Source organism: Pezoporus flaviventris, unplaced genomic scaffold (assembly GCF_033815535.1).
Source record: "Pezoporus flaviventris isolate CSIRO_AGI_PZ_B2104156 unplaced genomic scaffold, CSIRO_AGI_Pfla_v1 ptg000013l, whole genome shotgun sequence".
NCBI classification, from domain to species: Eukaryota; Metazoa; Chordata; class Aves; order Psittaciformes; family Psittacidae; genus Pezoporus; species Pezoporus flaviventris.
In genome coordinates this window covers 25,032,931-25,048,790 of record NW_026892561.1, presented here as the reverse complement: position 1 = coordinate 25,048,790, position 15,860 = coordinate 25,032,931, and the positions used below count along the sequence as shown (strand labels likewise).

The 15,860-nt window shown below is 62.8% G+C and overlaps 3 protein-coding genes across 3 annotated transcripts; 2 read left to right on the top strand and 1 right to left on the bottom strand.

Annotated features, from left to right (window-relative positions):
- The first annotated feature begins 3,429 nt into the window (after nucleotides 1-3,429).
- CAMK2N2 (calcium/calmodulin dependent protein kinase II inhibitor 2) lies at nucleotides 3,430-7,428 on the top strand. Its single transcript, XM_061452348.1, has 2 exons — nucleotides 3,430-3,690; nucleotides 6,172-7,428. The coding sequence occupies exons 1-2, from the start codon at nucleotides 3,522-3,524 to the stop codon at nucleotides 6,240-6,242; spliced, it is 240 nt and encodes a 79-aa protein (XP_061308332.1). The 5' UTR covers nucleotides 3,430-3,521; the 3' UTR covers nucleotides 6,243-7,428.
- Nucleotides 7,429-8,340: 912 nt separating this feature from the next.
- EEF1AKMT4 (EEF1A lysine methyltransferase 4) lies at nucleotides 8,341-12,591 on the bottom strand. Its single transcript, XM_061452347.1, has 3 exons — nucleotides 12,287-12,591; nucleotides 11,163-11,446; nucleotides 8,341-8,690 (listed from the first exon to the last, which is right to left on the bottom strand). The coding sequence occupies exons 1-3, from the start codon at nucleotides 12,456-12,458 to the stop codon at nucleotides 8,391-8,393; spliced, it is 756 nt and encodes a 251-aa protein (XP_061308331.1). The 5' UTR covers nucleotides 12,459-12,591; the 3' UTR covers nucleotides 8,341-8,390.
- ALG3 (ALG3 alpha-1,3- mannosyltransferase) lies at nucleotides 12,508-15,550 on the top strand. Its single transcript, XM_061452346.1, has 9 exons — nucleotides 12,508-12,716; nucleotides 12,969-13,068; nucleotides 13,154-13,301; nucleotides 13,456-13,616; nucleotides 13,766-13,886; nucleotides 14,198-14,403; nucleotides 14,661-14,738; nucleotides 14,910-15,053; nucleotides 15,158-15,550. Exons 1-9 carry the CDS (start codon nucleotides 12,566-12,568, stop codon nucleotides 15,345-15,347), a joined length of 1,299 nt encoding a protein of 432 aa, XP_061308330.1. The 5' UTR covers nucleotides 12,508-12,565; the 3' UTR covers nucleotides 15,348-15,550.
- The last annotated feature ends 310 nt before the right edge of the window (nucleotides 15,551-15,860 follow it).

Here is a 15,860-nt window from a genome sequence, read left to right as displayed (position 1 = left end):
CTCCCTGGGAAAGGATGGCACTGGCCTTCCAAGGGAGGGCTTTTTAGCCTCATCTTCCCACATCACCAGCTATGGGAAGGGACAGCCCGGGGCGAGGAGCACACCGCTCTTGCATGCTTGCCCTGGGCTGACCCACAGCTACTGAGCAGGATGCCTGTCCCTTGTGCCCCACCACCTCCTCACTATGTTGACTAGGGCCACCACAACCATCAGCAAGCTTGGCCATCCACACCACCTGCACCCATCTAGGCTTTGGCTACTGAGAGCCAGCAGCAGCAGCCAAGGATGGACACAGCCCTGCCCTTGCCGATGACCTTTGCCAGTGTCCCACACCAGGCTGGGGACGGGTGCTCTGGGAGCACAGCAGTGCTGGCAGTGGTGAGCTGGCACTTTGCAAGGCCCCTGGACCATGGCTGCCACTGCTGTGGAGCCGAAGTGCCATTTCACGTTTCTTGGCAGGGCTGGAAGCAGCACAGATGGAGGCACCCGAGCCGGCCTCCAGGCACGCCTCTGCAGCCACCAGGCCGGAGGCATTAGAAGTGATGGCACTGGTGAGCTCCCAGACCTGTAGCAGAGAAAGCCCCAGGTCTGGTAGCCGATGCCTCCTACCTCATCTAAGCCCTCTGTGATCCAGCTGCTGCCTGACAGGTCACTTGACTCCATTCCTGCCAGGCCTCAGGGACCACTCATCGCTCCCATTCAGTCCAGCTCCAGCTGCCTGGGGGCCCCTGCAGAGCCAGGGTAGAACATGCCCCACCACACATTTCTCCACTCTAAAACCACCTGAAGCACCAGTGACTGTAGGGAAACCCCTTACCTCCATCACAGCACCCAGAGCTGTCACCCAAATCCCCACCAATGGTGCAGGGCTCAGGAGCAGCATCCAGCCGTGGGGCTGTGTCACAGCAGGCACCAGTGGGCTCCCAGAGCATCATCTCAGGTCAGGCAATGTAGCACCATCTCTGTCACCAGCCCCACTGTGGCTGGGAGCCTGGCTGCTTGCCCACTGCCTGGCCCCGTACCCACCACACTGGTCATGGCCAGCCCCCAGCCCTTGCATCACCTCAAGGTGTTCCAGCTCCTGGGCTGTGGCCCAGTTTTAAGAAGCCAGGGCAGGAAGAACCACCAGCTTCCCACTCCCACAGCCGCTGGAGCTGGCTTTGTGTTGGACAAAAGTCTGCAAAGGAAGCGAGAAAGGAGATTAAGTGGCTGCTAAAAGGCAGATAATGAAGGTGGGATGAGAGCCAGGGGAAGCAGAGCGCCCATGAGGGGCAAGGGTAGGGTCCCTCCTGCACTCCCACCACATTCAGGTCCCTGGTGCCTTTCCCCCTCCCAGGGGTGACCAGCAGCATCCATGGGGAGACAGCGACTGGAGATGTCCCCAGAAGATGCGGTGCCTGGAGGCATAATGCTGCCCAGTCCTACTACATCCCAGCTGTGCTGGCATGAATCCAACCCTCCTCCTGGGTGGAGGTCCCTCCCACCCCCCCACCCCCACCCCCCCAAGCCCCAGCAAGCCCCACAGAGCTCCCCTAGTCCCATAGCCAAGCCAAGGAGCTCCCAGGGGGCAAGGCACTATGCAGGCACAGGTGTGATGGAAGCGGGGCCGTTCCCAGGGTCACCTCTCTCAAGCCTTTCCCAGGAGCCTGCCAGGCTGGAAGCCCTCCCAGTGTGCAGCACCAGCCCTGCTCGCATCCCACACAGCCCATCTGCTCCCGTTCCCGCTCATCCCCAGCCCCGCGCGTGCCACGGCTTGCCTGTCCCTGCCCACAGCAGCAGCACGTGGGCCTGGCAGTGGGGAAAGCAGGGCACATCTCAGCGTGGGCCTCTTGCCTATTTTCCCAGGCGCTTTTTGCGGGAGCAGAAGCCGTTACATGAAAAAGTTCAAGCTGGTTCCCCAGCAAAGGCAGGAATAAAGGCGCTCACTGCCTTGCCAGGAGAACAGGCACTGCTGCCCCATCCCTCCCCATCTCTGCTTTGGGAGGGGATGGTGGGGAGCAGCATTCTGGGTACAAAGGGAAAGACATGGCTGAGCTTTCCCAAAATAGATGTACCTGCCCTTTTGCATGGACCAGCCCAGCTGATGCTCTTCTGCAGCATGTTTCAACAGGATCTCAGGCCACGGAAGAGATGGACCACAGGGCTGTCTGTAAAAATCCCACTCTTGCCCCATTGAAACACCCAGAGGCGGATTCTCGTGGGGCTGGTACTTGCCATTCCCACACAAGGCTCTGGCTTTGCCACCACCCAACACACCCAAGTGAGTAGTGGGGCTGGGATGCGAGGGAGCATCAGGAACAGAGCTACCCCATGACAGAATGGCTCTCTCCAACCAGCCACTGCCACTACTCCAAGTACAGGGACCAGCCAGATCCAGACACCAGAGCGGCACCCACAGCTCAGACAGTAAGCAGCAGCCCCAGCCTAAGCTTAAATAGCCCCCTAGCCTCAGGTGACCCTGATGGGCGATACCAGGTGGGGCTGCTCAGGGGTACCAATAGCAATTAGTGTAACCACTGTCCTGGCAGCAGAAAATGCAGGCAGAAAGGGCCAGTGTGGATCTGGGGTAGGGATGTGCAAAGGGGACACAAATAGGGCTTTGAGGGGACACTGAAGCTACTTGTGCGGCTCTCTCCTTGCTAACCCATGGCAAGTCCCCCATGGGGGATGACCCTTCCCCCTGTCCACAGAGAACCCCCAGGGAAGGGGCAACCCATGGAGCAAGGGGCATCCCAGGGCATGGTCCCCATTTGTGTCACAATCAACAGCACCTGCAGAATCACACCCGTGTGTGCCCTGCAGTCCTGCAAGCACATGCAAAGGGCACGTGTACAAACATGCAAGGGGGCCAAGGGGACTGGAAAGGGCTGGAGCTGGTGCAGCTCCAAGGAAGGGTCCCAAAACTGGAAAGTCTGTGAGAGGGAATGCTGGCTGGGGCAACAGGCACCAGTGGGGACAACCTGGCTGGGGAGACCCGGGGTAGGAGCTGGCCCGGAGGTTCTGGGTGGCTTGAGCCTGCTGGGCTGCTGGAGGAGGGCTGGGGGTAAAAGGACCGGAGTATGGTGCTGAGGGGTCTGTTTGACATCACCTCGGTGTGCTCGGGTAGGGCCTGGCTGTGCTTGGTGGTCCCCAGCCTGTCTGACCTGGCTGCGCCAAGGGATCCCCGCTCCACAGGGGCACCCCGCGGTCAGGGGCACCCCCGGGTTGGGGCGACTGCCGCGGCAAGGCTGTGCCGGAGGGACCGTCCTGCGCTGGGCACGGGGCAGGGGCTGCGGACAGGGCGGGAAGGGGTGTCCCCATCCCGACCGCGCGGGCACCGGGCACCAGCCGAGGGGGTCCCCGTCCCTGTCCGGCCGGGCCGGACCGCGGCGCTCCGGAGCCGCCCCCCGCCGGGGGGGTCCCCGCTCCCCCCGGATGCATGACTTCATCCTTCCGCCCGGGTTTCCTCCCCGCCGCCGCTGCCGCCGCCGCAGACCGGCTCCCGGCTCGGCGCGGCGCGGCTCGGCCCGCTCGGCCCCGCCATGTCGCAGGTGCTGCCCTACGGCGAGGACAAGGTGGGCCGCTACGGCGCCGAGCCCGAGGCGGGGGAGCTGCCCTTCAGCTGCCGCCTGCAGGACACCAACGCCTTCTTCGCGGGCAACCAGGGCAAGCGGCCCCCCAAGCTGGGACAGATCGGCCGCGCCAAGAGAGGTACCGCCCGACCCCCCGCTTCTGCCCCCCACCGACCCCGCCTCAGCCCCCACGGAAGCCCAGAGCTGCCCCACGGCATCCCCGGGACCCCCCGCGTCTACCCTGCAGCATCTCTGGCACCTCTGACGCTGGCTCTTGCATCTCCAGCGCTGCCCCACAGCATCCCTGCTACTCCCGGATCTGTCCTTGCATCCTCGGCTCTGCCCCGGGACCCCCGGATCTGTACTGTAGCATCCCCGGCGCTGCTCCCCGGCATCCCTGGCACTGGCCTTTGCACCCCCAGCGCCGCCCCAGAGTAGCCCCGGGACCCCCGATTCTGCCCTCGCATCCCCGGCATCCCCAGCACTGTTCAGTGCATCCTTGTCACCCCCGGCATTGCCCCACAGCATCCCCGGGAGACCCGATTCTGCCCTTGTGTTCCCGGCTTTGCCCCACGGCATCCCCCGGATCTGCTCTGCAGCATCCTCGGCACTGCCCCACGGCATTTCCAGTACTAACGGTGCTGACTCTTACATCCCCGGCACTGGCTCTTACATCGCCAGCACTGCCCCACAGCATTCCTGGGACTCCCAGCTCTGCCTTGCATCCCCAGCACTGTCCCCTGGGTACCTCTGACACTGCCCCACAGGATTCCCGGCACTACCCCCCAGTATCTCCAGCACTGCTCCGGCATCCCAGAATCTCCAGCTCTGCCCCACATCATCCCTGGCATTGTCCCCCGGGAGCCCTGGGACCCCCAGCTCTGCAAATGGCACCCGGCATCACCCCAAAACCTCAGCAGCCCCTTTTCCCAGCTTAAGACGGTAGTGCTGTCCCCCCCGTTCTGTTTCACACCCCTGGCAGACTGGGGCTCCCCCCGGGACTACCCTGCAGCATCCCTGGGGCTGTCCCCAAGCATCCCTGGGGCTGCCCCCCCAGCACTTCTACGAATGCCCCCGGGACCCCCTGGTACTGCTCCTCATCATCCCTGGGATTGTCCCTGCATCCCCCCGGACTGTTCCACCCCCCCCTTCCCTATAAACAAACACCCCCACATCACCAGAACTGCCCCTCCAGCTCCATCACCCTCTCTCCCTCCACATTTCCGCCTGCTGCAGAGACCCCCACCAGCAGCTGCCGGCGATGCTGATCAACAAACAAACCCCCCCTCCCCCCCCGGGTTTACTGTCGCCCCAGGACTCCATGAGCCTGTGTGTGTCCTGCTCTTCCCCCCTTCCACCCGCTTTACTCCCTGCCGCAGAGACCCCCTTCAGCAGCTCCTCTGCTCCTATTAGAACCCAAATAAATGGCCCCACTTCCCCTGCACCATGATCTGCCACCATTGATCCTCCCTGATGCCTTACAGACCCCAAGAATGGCCCCCACATTCCCTGCAGCCCCCACTCCACCTGCTTGGGGGGACATCTATAGGCAAACACCCCCCTCTGAGCTGCAGGGGCAAAAGGGGAGGGCACCAGAGCTCCCCCCCCAGCATAAATATACCTCAGCCCTGTGTGAGGGGAGCCACTGCCTGCTCCACCTGCCCCCCTTTGGGATGGTGGTTCTGGGTCTAGCAACCCCCCGGGGGTGATGGGGGGACAGATCTCCTTTCCTGGTGATGGAGGGCTATGGCTGTTCCCCAGTGATGCTGGTATTGGGGAGGGGGGGGTGTCTGGCCAATTCACCCCCAGGGTGGTGATGGGGAGGGTTGCTGACCGCCCTGGTAATGATGGGGGAGGTTCTGTTCTCCACTCCCAAGGGTGATGGTGCTGTGGGAGATCTGCCCAACCAGTGATGTTGATCTGGGGGGAGAGGGGGTGTCTGTGTAGCCCCTTGACAGTGATGCTGATGGGGGTCTGTCCAGCCTCCCACTGGTGATGTTGGTTGAAGGGGGGGAGATGGCCCAGCGAGTGATACTGAGGGGGGTCTGTCTGGAGGGTGATTCTGACAGGGGGCTGTCCAGCCCCTCATGGTGATAGCAATGTTGGGGGTCTGTGCAGGCTGCCATGCTGATGAGGGTTGGAGTCCTGTCTGGCTCCCCCAACAGTGATGCCGATGGGGGGGGGGGGGTGTCCTGTGTAGTGGGTGATGCTGGCAGGGGTCTGGCTGCTCCCCTCGCCGATCTAGCGGTGCCCCCCCCCGCTGGGTCATTACCCATTCCAGTCCTGTTGCTCTCATCAGCGCCTGCCGCAGAGAGAGGGGGGGGGGTCCTTCCTGGTCTGTTCCTGCTCCCCCTTCCCAAACCGCTCATCCAGAGGCGGCCGCCTGGCTGCGGGGGGGGGGGGAGGGAAGGGGGTGTGCTGCCCTATCCAAACGTGGCAGGAGAAGGGGGGCACTCCCCCCATCCCCACTGCACCCACCTGAACCCCTTGGCCCTGCTCCCCAACATCTGCGGGCGCATCTGGAGCTCTCCTGGGGGGGCGAGCAGGGCGAGAGCCGGGGTGTGGGGCAGGAGCCGGGTCCGCGTCCCCTCGCCCACGAGCCCCCCGCCTGTCCCCGCAGTGGTGATCGAGGATGACCGGATAGACGAGGTGCTCAAGGGCATGACGGAGAAGTCGCCGCCGGGGGTGTAAGCCGGGACCCGCCGCCAGGACCCGCCGGCCGTGCCCCGCTCCCAGCCCGCCCGGCCCCGCATGCTGGCTGCACCGCCGACGAGGAGGGGGAGGCCGAGCCAGTGCCCCCCCTCCCCCGGCCCGGGAGAGGGGCTCTGCGGCCGACACCACCCCCCCCGGCCATGCACTTTACCCCTCCCCCGGGAGAGGGACGACCCGCCGAGCCCCCCGCCCTGGGCAAAGACATCCCCCCCTCTCCCCGGGGGTGTGGGGGTTCCAGCCTCCCGCTCCGCGGCGCGGCCCCCCCACCCCGGGGCGGACCCGGCCCCACGAGCGGAGGGGGGAGCGCTGCTGTCCAGAGACATTTTTTGCTCCATCGTTTTTTGCATGAGCTTGGTGGCCCGGGCTCCCGGTGCAGGGGCCGAGGGTCAGCCCCACCACTCCGGCACGCTTCTTTTTAAACAGAAACTCCTCATATTTGTATTTTTATATCCGAATATTTGTTAAAAACGATCTGCTGACGTTGAGATGTCGAAGCAACCGCACCGAGAAAACAAACACGCAAACGAGAAAAAAAAAAAACACAAAAAAAAAAAAGGTTCATATTTTTTTCCATAAGAAAAAAAAAGACAAAAAAAGAAGAAAAAACCGAGGGGAGGGGGGAAATGAAGGGGGCGAGAGCGATGGAGGGAGCATGAGGAAAGCCAAAGGTGTGGGGAGGAGCGCGGGGACCCCCGGTCTGAGCCCCAGCAGTGGGACAGCACCACCGGCCGCCGCAGTGCCCTCCCGGAGCACCGGGCAGAGCCCACCGGGGCAGCGGCAGGCACCGGCCCCTCGTCGAGTGCGAGGGTAGCAGGGGGCAGGGACCGGCCCGAGTCGTTGTTTTTAATTTTGTACTTTAATTTAATTTTATTTTTCAAGAGGCTTCTCGGGGGTCTGATGTGCATGAGGAACTCGCCATCTTTTTCAATAACCTGCGAGTGGCATTTATGGAGACTACGACGCAAAAAAGAAAACCAACCCCACAACATGGCGAAAAAATCCCAAACAAAAACCAAAAACGAGAAAAAAACATGAAAAAAAAGAAAAGAAAAAAAAAAGATACTTGTGTCATGATGTTCTACGAATGATCCATTGTAAATTTAAATGCCATTTTTCACTGTACTGGTGAACAAAATGCGATGAATAAAATACATTCATGTACCGAGGCGAGGCCAGCAGCGCCTGCTCCTTCCCGTTGCTGCCATGTGCCAACATGTTTCCAGGGTGCTGGTGGGATGGGGTGGCATGGCGGGGTGGGGGCTGAGCCTGGAGTTCTTCCCCAGCTCCCGGTGCGGAGGGAGCCACCGCTTGACCCACTTATGCCATTTGCCAGGAATAGCAGCCCGGCAGCTTTGCATCTTTGGTGTCATCACTGTCCCCCCAAGGACGGGTCCCCTCTGCACCCCACCATCAGTGTCACCAACCTCGAGGGGGTTTGGTGCCCAAGTGGGGATACCCATGATGCCACTTGCCATGGCAGCACCCACATGCAGCCAGCCCCACCAGCATGCGGTGGCATGGCTGTCACCAGCCCCAGCACACGCGTGTCACTGTGCTGCTAGCCCCAGGCACGGGCAGACACAGACCAGGCGTGTGGCACACCAGTGCTGTCACTGCATCCAGGAGTGGGAATTGAGGGGGTACACAGGCATATATGGCACAACCCATCCCAGACCCCCTGCCACCCGGCTGGGGGTGACAAGGACATGGTGTCCTTGCACAGCCCCATGGCCAGGGAGGCTGGTCCAGGGGTCCTGGTGCAGGACAGTGGGCACCCTGCAGCCCAGCTGCCCCCACTGGAGTGGGTGGGACACAGGGAGCTGCTCTTTGCAAGATGGATGGGTGGAATTAAACCCGATTTGGTTTCATTACTGTCCGCAAAGCCCAGAGCCCTGGCTGCTCTCCAGCTGGGCGAGGGAAGGGCTGGGAGGGGGCACAGCATCACCCCCTCCCTGGAGCATCCTGCTGCTCCCAGGAGGGGGCCAAGCTCCCCCCCTTCTCCCCATTGCTCACATCACTGGGCAGCTTGTGGGGTGGGGAGGGAGCACTGGTCCCCTGTCCCCCACCCATGAAGGCAGAGCAGCTTAAGGCTTTATTGTGTGTGGGGAGGCCAGGAAAACCCCTGGGTCACAGCTCGATGGCGAGGAGGTAGTCCTCATCATCTGGGGGGGCAGGGGGTGGCGGTGGGTCGGGAGGTGGGGGGGGCTGGTGCAGATGGCGCCCCAGGGCCAGGTCGGGGGGGGCCAGGGGCTGCCCCTTGCGCATGACGTAGAGGAAGAAGTGGAAGGTGCCGGCATCCCCGTCCCCGCAGGTGACATGGCGCAGGGACCAGCCGAAGGCCTCCTGGGCATAGTGGGGCTTGCGGAAGTGGGGCTGTGCGAAGGTGATGGAGATGAAGCAGCCCCCTGGGCGCAGCACCCGGCTCACCTGCAGTGGTAGAATCCCCAGGATGGGGTGGGGGACACAGTGAGGTTCACCCCCCTTGCACAGACAGCCCTGTCCCCAGGGACCCACATCACCATCTGCCAAAGATCCCCCCCCAGCCTTTCCCATCACACCCCCAGATCTCCTGTCCTAACCTTCATCCCCCCCAGAGACACCCAGCCTGGTTCTGGCATGTCCCCAGACCCCCCGCAGCCCAGTGGTAATGAGGAATGAGGGTCCCCATGCACCATCTCTCACTGCATCCCGAAACTCTTCACCCCTATGCACAGCAGACTGCAGAGACCCAACCCTGGTGTGGAGAAAAGCTTCACCCTCCCAGGCACAGGACCCTCCCAGAGCAGCACGGGACCCCCATCCCATCCACCCCTCCTCAGGGTACCCAGTGCCACCCCCCACCAACACCCAGCATCCAAGGTGGGAGGGAGAAGGTTTGGACAGGAAAGGACTCGACCCTTTTAATCACCATTTTCTCCCTGCTGGAATTAAGCCCCTGCTAACAGGATGGAAAAGAACATCAATTTTCTTGCTTGGCTTTATCCAATGTCAAAAGGCTTTTACGGCCAGCGCTCGCGTGCTCGGCATGCAAAAGCAGTGCCTGGGGCAGGCCGGTGGCCAGCCCCACGTCCACCCCCCTCCCCACCACCCCCCCGGCATTCTCCCCCAGGCAGGGACAGCCCCAGGTTCCCCCCCACAAGGGCAAAGAGCCACTGCAGCAAGGGAGAGGGCTGGGGGCCAAGCGGGGTTCCCGAGCTCTGGTTTAATCCTGCTGGGAAGCTCCACAGCTCAGTGGTGGCTGGGGCCAGGAACGGACACAGGGGACAGCCAGCCTCTGTGTGTGTCCCTCCCCCACTTGCTGCGGCAGTGGCTTTCAAACCAAACCTTACTGGTTTTGGTCAGGAAAAGGAAAGCATGTCCCTGCACTCCCACCCCCAGAACCCAGCTCAGCATCCCTCCTGCAAAGCCCCGGATGCATGGGGGTCCCTAGGGCTGGGGGCAGGCAGGGATCTCCAGCTGGAGCTGAGCAAGGCATCTTGCATCCCATCCTCATTAATAGAGCACTAATGGCCGTTGCTTAGAGATGGGTGCAGGAAACCTTGCCACCCAACAGCCAGCGCAGGGGGGCTGCTTCCCCCTCTGACATCCCCCCACAGCTCCCTGATGGCTGGGACAGGGGTGTCCCTGAGGCACCCCGCCAGGCAGGGTGGATTTTTGCATCCGTATCACCCATGTATCCTGTGCATTTTGGGACCCTGCCCCTCCCCACCCTTCCCAGGGACAGCAAGACAGAGGCTATGAACCCCCTGCCATGAGAAGAGGGATGGGAGTGAAAATGGGGGTGCCAGCCACTGCTGGACCCCTGCACAGGGCCTGGCAAAGTGGTGAGCAGGTGGGGACAGCCAGTGAATCCCCCTGGGAACAGGGACAGCAGGGACCAGCTGCGGGTGGAGGCCAGTGCCCAGTGATGCTGGGGGAGCACAGGGATTGAGCAGGGGATTAAAGAGAGAAACGGGGAAAAAAAACAGAACTAAATCCTTGCCATTTGGCCAAGTGACAAGGACAGGCAGCACTGTGGGCAGGCCAGGCATGGGTGGTGAGGACAGCCCCACTGCCCACAGGACTGGGGCTCTGCTCCCACCTGGGCTCAGAGGAGCAAGAGAGGATGGGGGGCAAATAGCCCCAAGCACCCCAGCACCTCTTGCTGCTGCCAGGGGTGCCATGGGGCGCAGTGGTCGTTCCTCCCCACAGTTATCCCCGCAGGGCAATGCAGGCTGCCATGGCCCGCACCCTGCACCAGGGTAGGTTCAATCCCCTCCCTGCCTCCCACACCGCCAATTAATCAGGGCCCAGAGGCATCACCCATCCCCGTGGCAACGCCAAGGCCATGTCGATGCTGACGGGGGTTGCCATGGCAACCCCGGACCAGATGAGTGCTGAGGACCCCACTAACGAGATGGAAGCTGGGTTGCGGAGGGGTGAGTGCCTGTCACAGCCCTGCAGTCCTCACCTCACCCTGGGCGGGCATGGCCACATCGGTGTGTCCCCCACGTCCCCTCCAGGCACCCTTGGGTGCCCCTATACCCACCCATGCCAGGATGGAGTCTGTTTTTTCTGCCACCCCTTCATGTTCAGGGTGCAAATAAACAAAGGGGTCACCCAGGTCCCCCCCCAACCCAGCAGGACCCAGGGTCCCCAGGGACACACTTGGCTCTATCCACCTCCCAGGGGAGAAGGTGTGTGTGTGTGGGGCTTTACCACCCCAAAGGGTGCTGGAAGCCCCCCAGGTGCCCCATTACAGGGCAGCAGAGGGGACAGCACCAGCTGGGGGGGGGGGGCAAGGCACTGCCTGGAGCATCCACAGGGAAGCAGGGTGTTGACATATTCTGTACCTTCACCCACCCAAAATGGGAATAGGTCCACCCTTTGTCCCCTCCCTCAGCTCCCTCCACCTTGTACCTCTGCCAGGACCCGGTGCATTGTGGCGGTCGCCTGAGGTGAGACATTCCATGGGTCGGTCTCCTCCACCATAAGCACGTCGAGGGTGCCCTTCTCCAGCACCACGTCGAAGGTGGCGTCAGGGAAGGCAAGGGCACGGATGTCCATGACAGCCCAGTGCAGGCCAGGGCAGGAGGCGTAGCGGGCGCGCATGGCTGCGATGCAGGCAGGCGAGTAGTCGATGCTGGTGACGTCGGTGTAGCCCAGCTCGTACAGGTCATGGCTCAGGGCACTGTTGCCGCAGCCTGCGTGGGGCACTGCTCAGCCAGGGTGTGGGGTGCCCATGGAGGGGCTGCCAGCACCCCAACCCCATGCCCTTAGACCCAGAGAAGGGTGCGGGTGGGCTAGGGCAGCTAGAGAAGGAGCAGGTCATCACCTTGCCATTAATTAGCAAGTGCTAGGCTAGTTCCTAACTACCCTCTTCTTGCAAGGTGGGTGCACTGGGCTCCCAAGTGCTTCCCTCAGTGCCGTGGGGCAGGAGATGACTGTGCCCTCCCCCGAGCCTGCTGTGGGGCTGGCATCAGGGGCAAATTAGGGCAGCGTGCCACATATGGGGGGACTTAACTGGGATGGACAGACAGAAGGACGGAGGAACGGCTGTCCCAGGGAAACAGCATCCCACTCAGCTGGTACCAGCCCGGCTATAGCAGGACACGGGTCCCCAGTGTGACAGACACGGGGAGAGTCCCTCTGCCCTCCCTTCGCCTCGTCGGAGGAGCCGCTCCGCCGCGGCTCAGCGGCTCCGAGAGGGATCCCGGGGTGGGGGGGAGGGGAGATTTGGGGCCATTAATCGCAGCTGGCTGCGGCTGATCCGCTAACAGGATCGGTGATGACACCGCCTAATCCCGCCCGCCTGGGGCGGCTGAACCTGCCGGGCGGGCGGCGGATCAACCCTGGATCATCCCGAAGGTGGGATTACGGGCTGGTCGTACCGGGCCCCGCAGCGCCGGGCGCTCCCCCAGTACCGGCCCGGCGCCGCAACGCCCCCTCGCGGTCGGCGCCAGCGCATGCGGCGGCAGAACCCTGAGCTCTTCCCGCCCGGCCGGCACCGGGCACCGGGCACAGGGCACGTACCGGGCACGTACCGAGCACGAGGATGCGGTCAGTGGGGCGCAGCTCAGGCCGCAGGTGCGGGAGGAAACGGGACAGCGCCCCCAGCCACTCGCGGGGCTCGGCGCCCTCCTGCCGGTACAGCTCGTCCCAGAAGCGGCGCTGCCGGTACCGGCGGTTGGCGGCGGGCGCGTGCCGCCGCTCCATGCCGGGCGGCGGAGCGCCCCACGTGCGCCTTCCGGCCTCGGCGATTGCACCGCCCTAAGAGCTCCGGCCGGAAACGCGGAACGGAGCGGAACGGAGCGGCATCGGCCATGGCGGCGGGGCGGGGGGCGGCGGTGCTGCGGCGGGCCTGGCGGCAGCGGCGAACGGCACTGCTGGAGCCCAGCTACACTCCGCTGGTGGCCGCCTGCCTCTGCTTGGCGGAGGGCGGTGTCAACCTATGGGTCATCCGCAGGGTCCCCTGTGAGTGCCGAAGCCAGGCCGGGCCCCGCGGGGGGGGGGGGGGCGGTGTCGGAGCGGGCCCTGGGCACCGCGGGATGTCAGCGTGACAGCAGCGTCCGGGCAGGGCGGCGGCGGGGCCGGGGACGCACGGGGGGACATACGGAGCTTCGGCTGGGAAAGAGCAGCGGGGCAGGGTCGGGAGCCTGGCGGGGGGAGCCTCCCCGCCGTGTGCCCAGCGCCCCTCTCCTCGCCTGAGCCCCGCCGTGCCCGCAGACACCGAGATCGACTGGAAGGCCTACATGGAGGAGGTGGAGGGGTTTGCCAACGGGACCCTCGACTACACCCGACTGAAGGGCGACACCGGGCCGCTGGTGTAAGTGACGGGGGTGGCCGAGCTCCCCACACCGGGGTCCCAGGGGGGCAGCAGGGCCTGGCCCCTCACTCCCATCTCTCCACAGCTACCCCGCCGGCTTCGTCTACATCTTTCTGGGCCTGTACTATGCCACGGGCCGTGGCACTGACATCCGCCTGGCACAGTACCTCTTCGCCGGCCTCTACCTCCTCAATCTCCTCCTCGTCTTCCGTATCTACTGCCGCACCAACAAGGTAGCCTGGAGCTGGGGGGGCCTGTCCTGCTCTGATGAGCCCTCACACAGGGCAGAAAGTCAGGGCTGGCTTTGGAGGTGTGGAGAGGCTTGGCAGCAGCCAGGGTTCTGGGACAGGCTGCTGATTGCCCTCGTAACTCTCTGTCCCCTGCAAGGTCCCCCCATATGTTTTCTTCTTCATGTGCTGCGCTTCCTACCGTATCCACTCCATCTTTGTCCTGCGGCTCTTTAACGACCCTGTGGCCGTGGCCATCCTCTTCCTCGCCATCAACCTTTTCCTGGAGGAGCGCTGGTCCTGGGGATGCTTCTTCTTCAGGTGAGGGTCTGGGCTCATGTGGTGGCTGCCCTCCGTGGCGTGCTGTGTGTGTGAACAAGCTCAGCACCAAGGAGGAGGATGCACTTGGTCCAGGGACTTCCTGGGCACCCATGGTGGGGACCACAGCAGTAATGCAGCTTCCCACTCAGCCTGGCTGTGTCCGTGAAGATGAACATCCTGCTTTTCGCACCAGGACTTCTCTTCCTCCTCCTCCAACAGTTTGGTCTCTGGGGCTGTATCCCCAAGCTCTGCATCTGTGCCCTACTCCAGGTGGGTCCCTGCTCGAGACATCACTGCAGGGGCAGGCTGGCAGCCCCATCAGCAAGGGGTAGAGGGCTCTCCTGCCTGCGTCACAACATCCTGTCTGCGTGTCCTGGGGGCTGGAGGCCTCTGGGTGGATGCACAGTGGCACCAGCATCTGAGTCTGCCCCATGCAGCAAGCTGGAGCTTCACAACTAATTTAAATCATGGGGCTTCCATCTTTGGCTGGCTGTCCCTGTTGCTGGGGTTCTCGGGAGGTGGAAAGGGTGATGGAGACCTGGCTTGCAGCTGCTGCGAGGTTGCTGGTGTATCTCTGTCAGGTGGTTCTGGGGCTGCCCTTCCTGGTGGTGAACCCTGTGGGGTACCTGACTCGCTCCTTTGACCTGGGCCGTCAGTTCCAGTTCAAATGGACAGTAAACTGGCGCTTCCTCCCAGAAGAGGTTTTCCAGAATCGGGCTTTCCATGCCATGCTACTCGTGGTTCACCTGGCTGGCCTGGGGCTCTTTGCACTGCACCGGTGGCACAGGTGAGACTCGGTATTCCCCATGGGTGCTGGTTCCCCCATGGAACCCCATTTCAGTCAGCCCGCATGGTGCAGGATATGGGTCCATGACTTCCCTGCCCGTACATTGCTGCAGTTCTGGAGTTGCAGGCAGGAGTAGGGGCAAGTTACTGTTGTGTTTTGGGGAGCGCACTGCTCAGGCAGCGTGGCTTACAGGGGAAGGTTCGGGTGGGAAGGGATTTCAGCAGCTGTTGACATCAATGTTTATGCTTTCCCCTCAGGTCCAAAGAGAGCATCCTGGCTCTCCTGAAGGACCCTGCCGAACGGAAACACACATCCCCTCCCTTGACTGTCAACAATATCCTTTAGCAGGGTGGGCAGCAAGAAAGGGGGGGGAAGACAAGGTGAACAGGTCCTGGGGCTGTTAGGACCGTCCTGTCCTGGGGGGAGGAGCTGTGCTGTACAGCTGGGAGCTGTTGCTGCATTGCACCTCCAGCCCCCTGCCTTTGTCCCCTTAACGCCAGTGCACAGATCGTCTTCGTCCTCTTCTCCTCCAACTTTCTGGGTGTTTGCTGCAGCCGCTCCTTGCACTACCAGTTCTACGTCTGGTATTTCCACACACTGCCCTACTTACTGTGGTGCACCCCTACTGCCAAGCTTGCCCACATGCCCAAGTACGTGCTGCCCAGAAGGGGGACTACTCACCTGCTGGTGGGGTCTGGGAGCAAGCAGGCTGCTGTGTCCCCCTGATGATGACCCACAGTTTCCCCCCCTGCAGGGTGCTGCTGCTGGGTGTCATCGAGCTCTGCTGGAACACCTATCCCTCCACAGTCTGCAGCTCCCTCTCCCTCCACATCTGCCACGTACTCGTCCTACTCCAGCTGTGGTACGGCACAGCCCCCTCGCCGGTGACACACACACCCCCACCAAGCAGGAGGCCCACAGCCATCTCCAAGAAGGTCCAGTGAGAGCAGAGCCAGCCGGAGGATGGGAAATGGCCTCTGGGACTGCCTCTTCTGCCTGCTCTTTCCCCACCTGGCTCCCAGGCTGCCTCCAGCCATCCCAGGAGGGACTGCGAGCCCTGGAACTGTGCAAAGGGGGCAGCGTGGGGACCCCTGACAGGCAGGACTTCCCCAATAAAGGGGGCTTTGTGTGCCCTTCTCTGGCTGCAGCATCTTTGTGCCATGATGGTGTCTGGATGGCCATGCCTTGGTCTGCCCCACCTGTGGGAAGGCAGAGCAGCTGCTGAGCCTGTGGGAGATCTCTTCCCAACCCTGGGAGAGTGCTGCCCAGGGCAAGGGAGCAGCCTCTGGGGTAAGGTTGCAAGAGGATCTGCAGAACTGTTTTGCCTCAAGGTTTGATTCACCTTGATGCAGCCCAAAGCTATACTTGATCCCTCCAGTACAGCTTTTCCTAGTCTCCTGCATGCTTCCTTCCATAGGAGATGGCTGGGAAGGGGGTGACCTCTTACCCAGGGCTGT

Bases quoted from the DNA above. Each gene is read 5' to 3' on its own strand.
- CAMK2N2 (XM_061452348.1), top strand. From the start codon at position 3,522: ATGTCGCAGGTGCTGCCCTACGGCGAGGACAAGGTGGGCCGCTACGGC. The intron at 3,691-6,171 runs GTACCGCCCGAC...CTGTCCCCGCAG, and splicing joins GATCGGCCGCGCCAAGAGAG to TGGTGATCGAGGATGACCGG.
- EEF1AKMT4 (XM_061452347.1), bottom strand. From the start codon at position 12,458: ATGGAGCGGCGGCACGCGCCCGCCGCCAACCGCCGGTACCGGCAGCGC. The intron at 11,447-12,286 runs GTACGTGCCCGG...TGCCCCACGCAG, and splicing joins TGACCGCATCCTCGTGCTCG to GCTGCGGCAACAGTGCCCTG. The intron at 8,691-11,162 runs GTACAAGGTGGA...CTACCACTGCAG, and splicing joins TGCACCGGGTCCTGGCAGAG to GTGAGCCGGGTGCTGCGCCC.
- ALG3 (XM_061452346.1), top strand. From the start codon at position 12,566: ATGGCGGCGGGGCGGGGGGCGGCGGTGCTGCGGCGGGCCTGGCGGCAG. The intron at 13,617-13,765 runs GTGAGGGTCTGG...CTTCCCACTCAG, and splicing joins TGGGGATGCTTCTTCTTCAG to CCTGGCTGTGTCCGTGAAGA. The intron at 14,404-14,660 runs GTGAGACTCGGT...CTTTCCCCTCAG, and splicing joins GCACTGCACCGGTGGCACAG to GTCCAAAGAGAGCATCCTGG.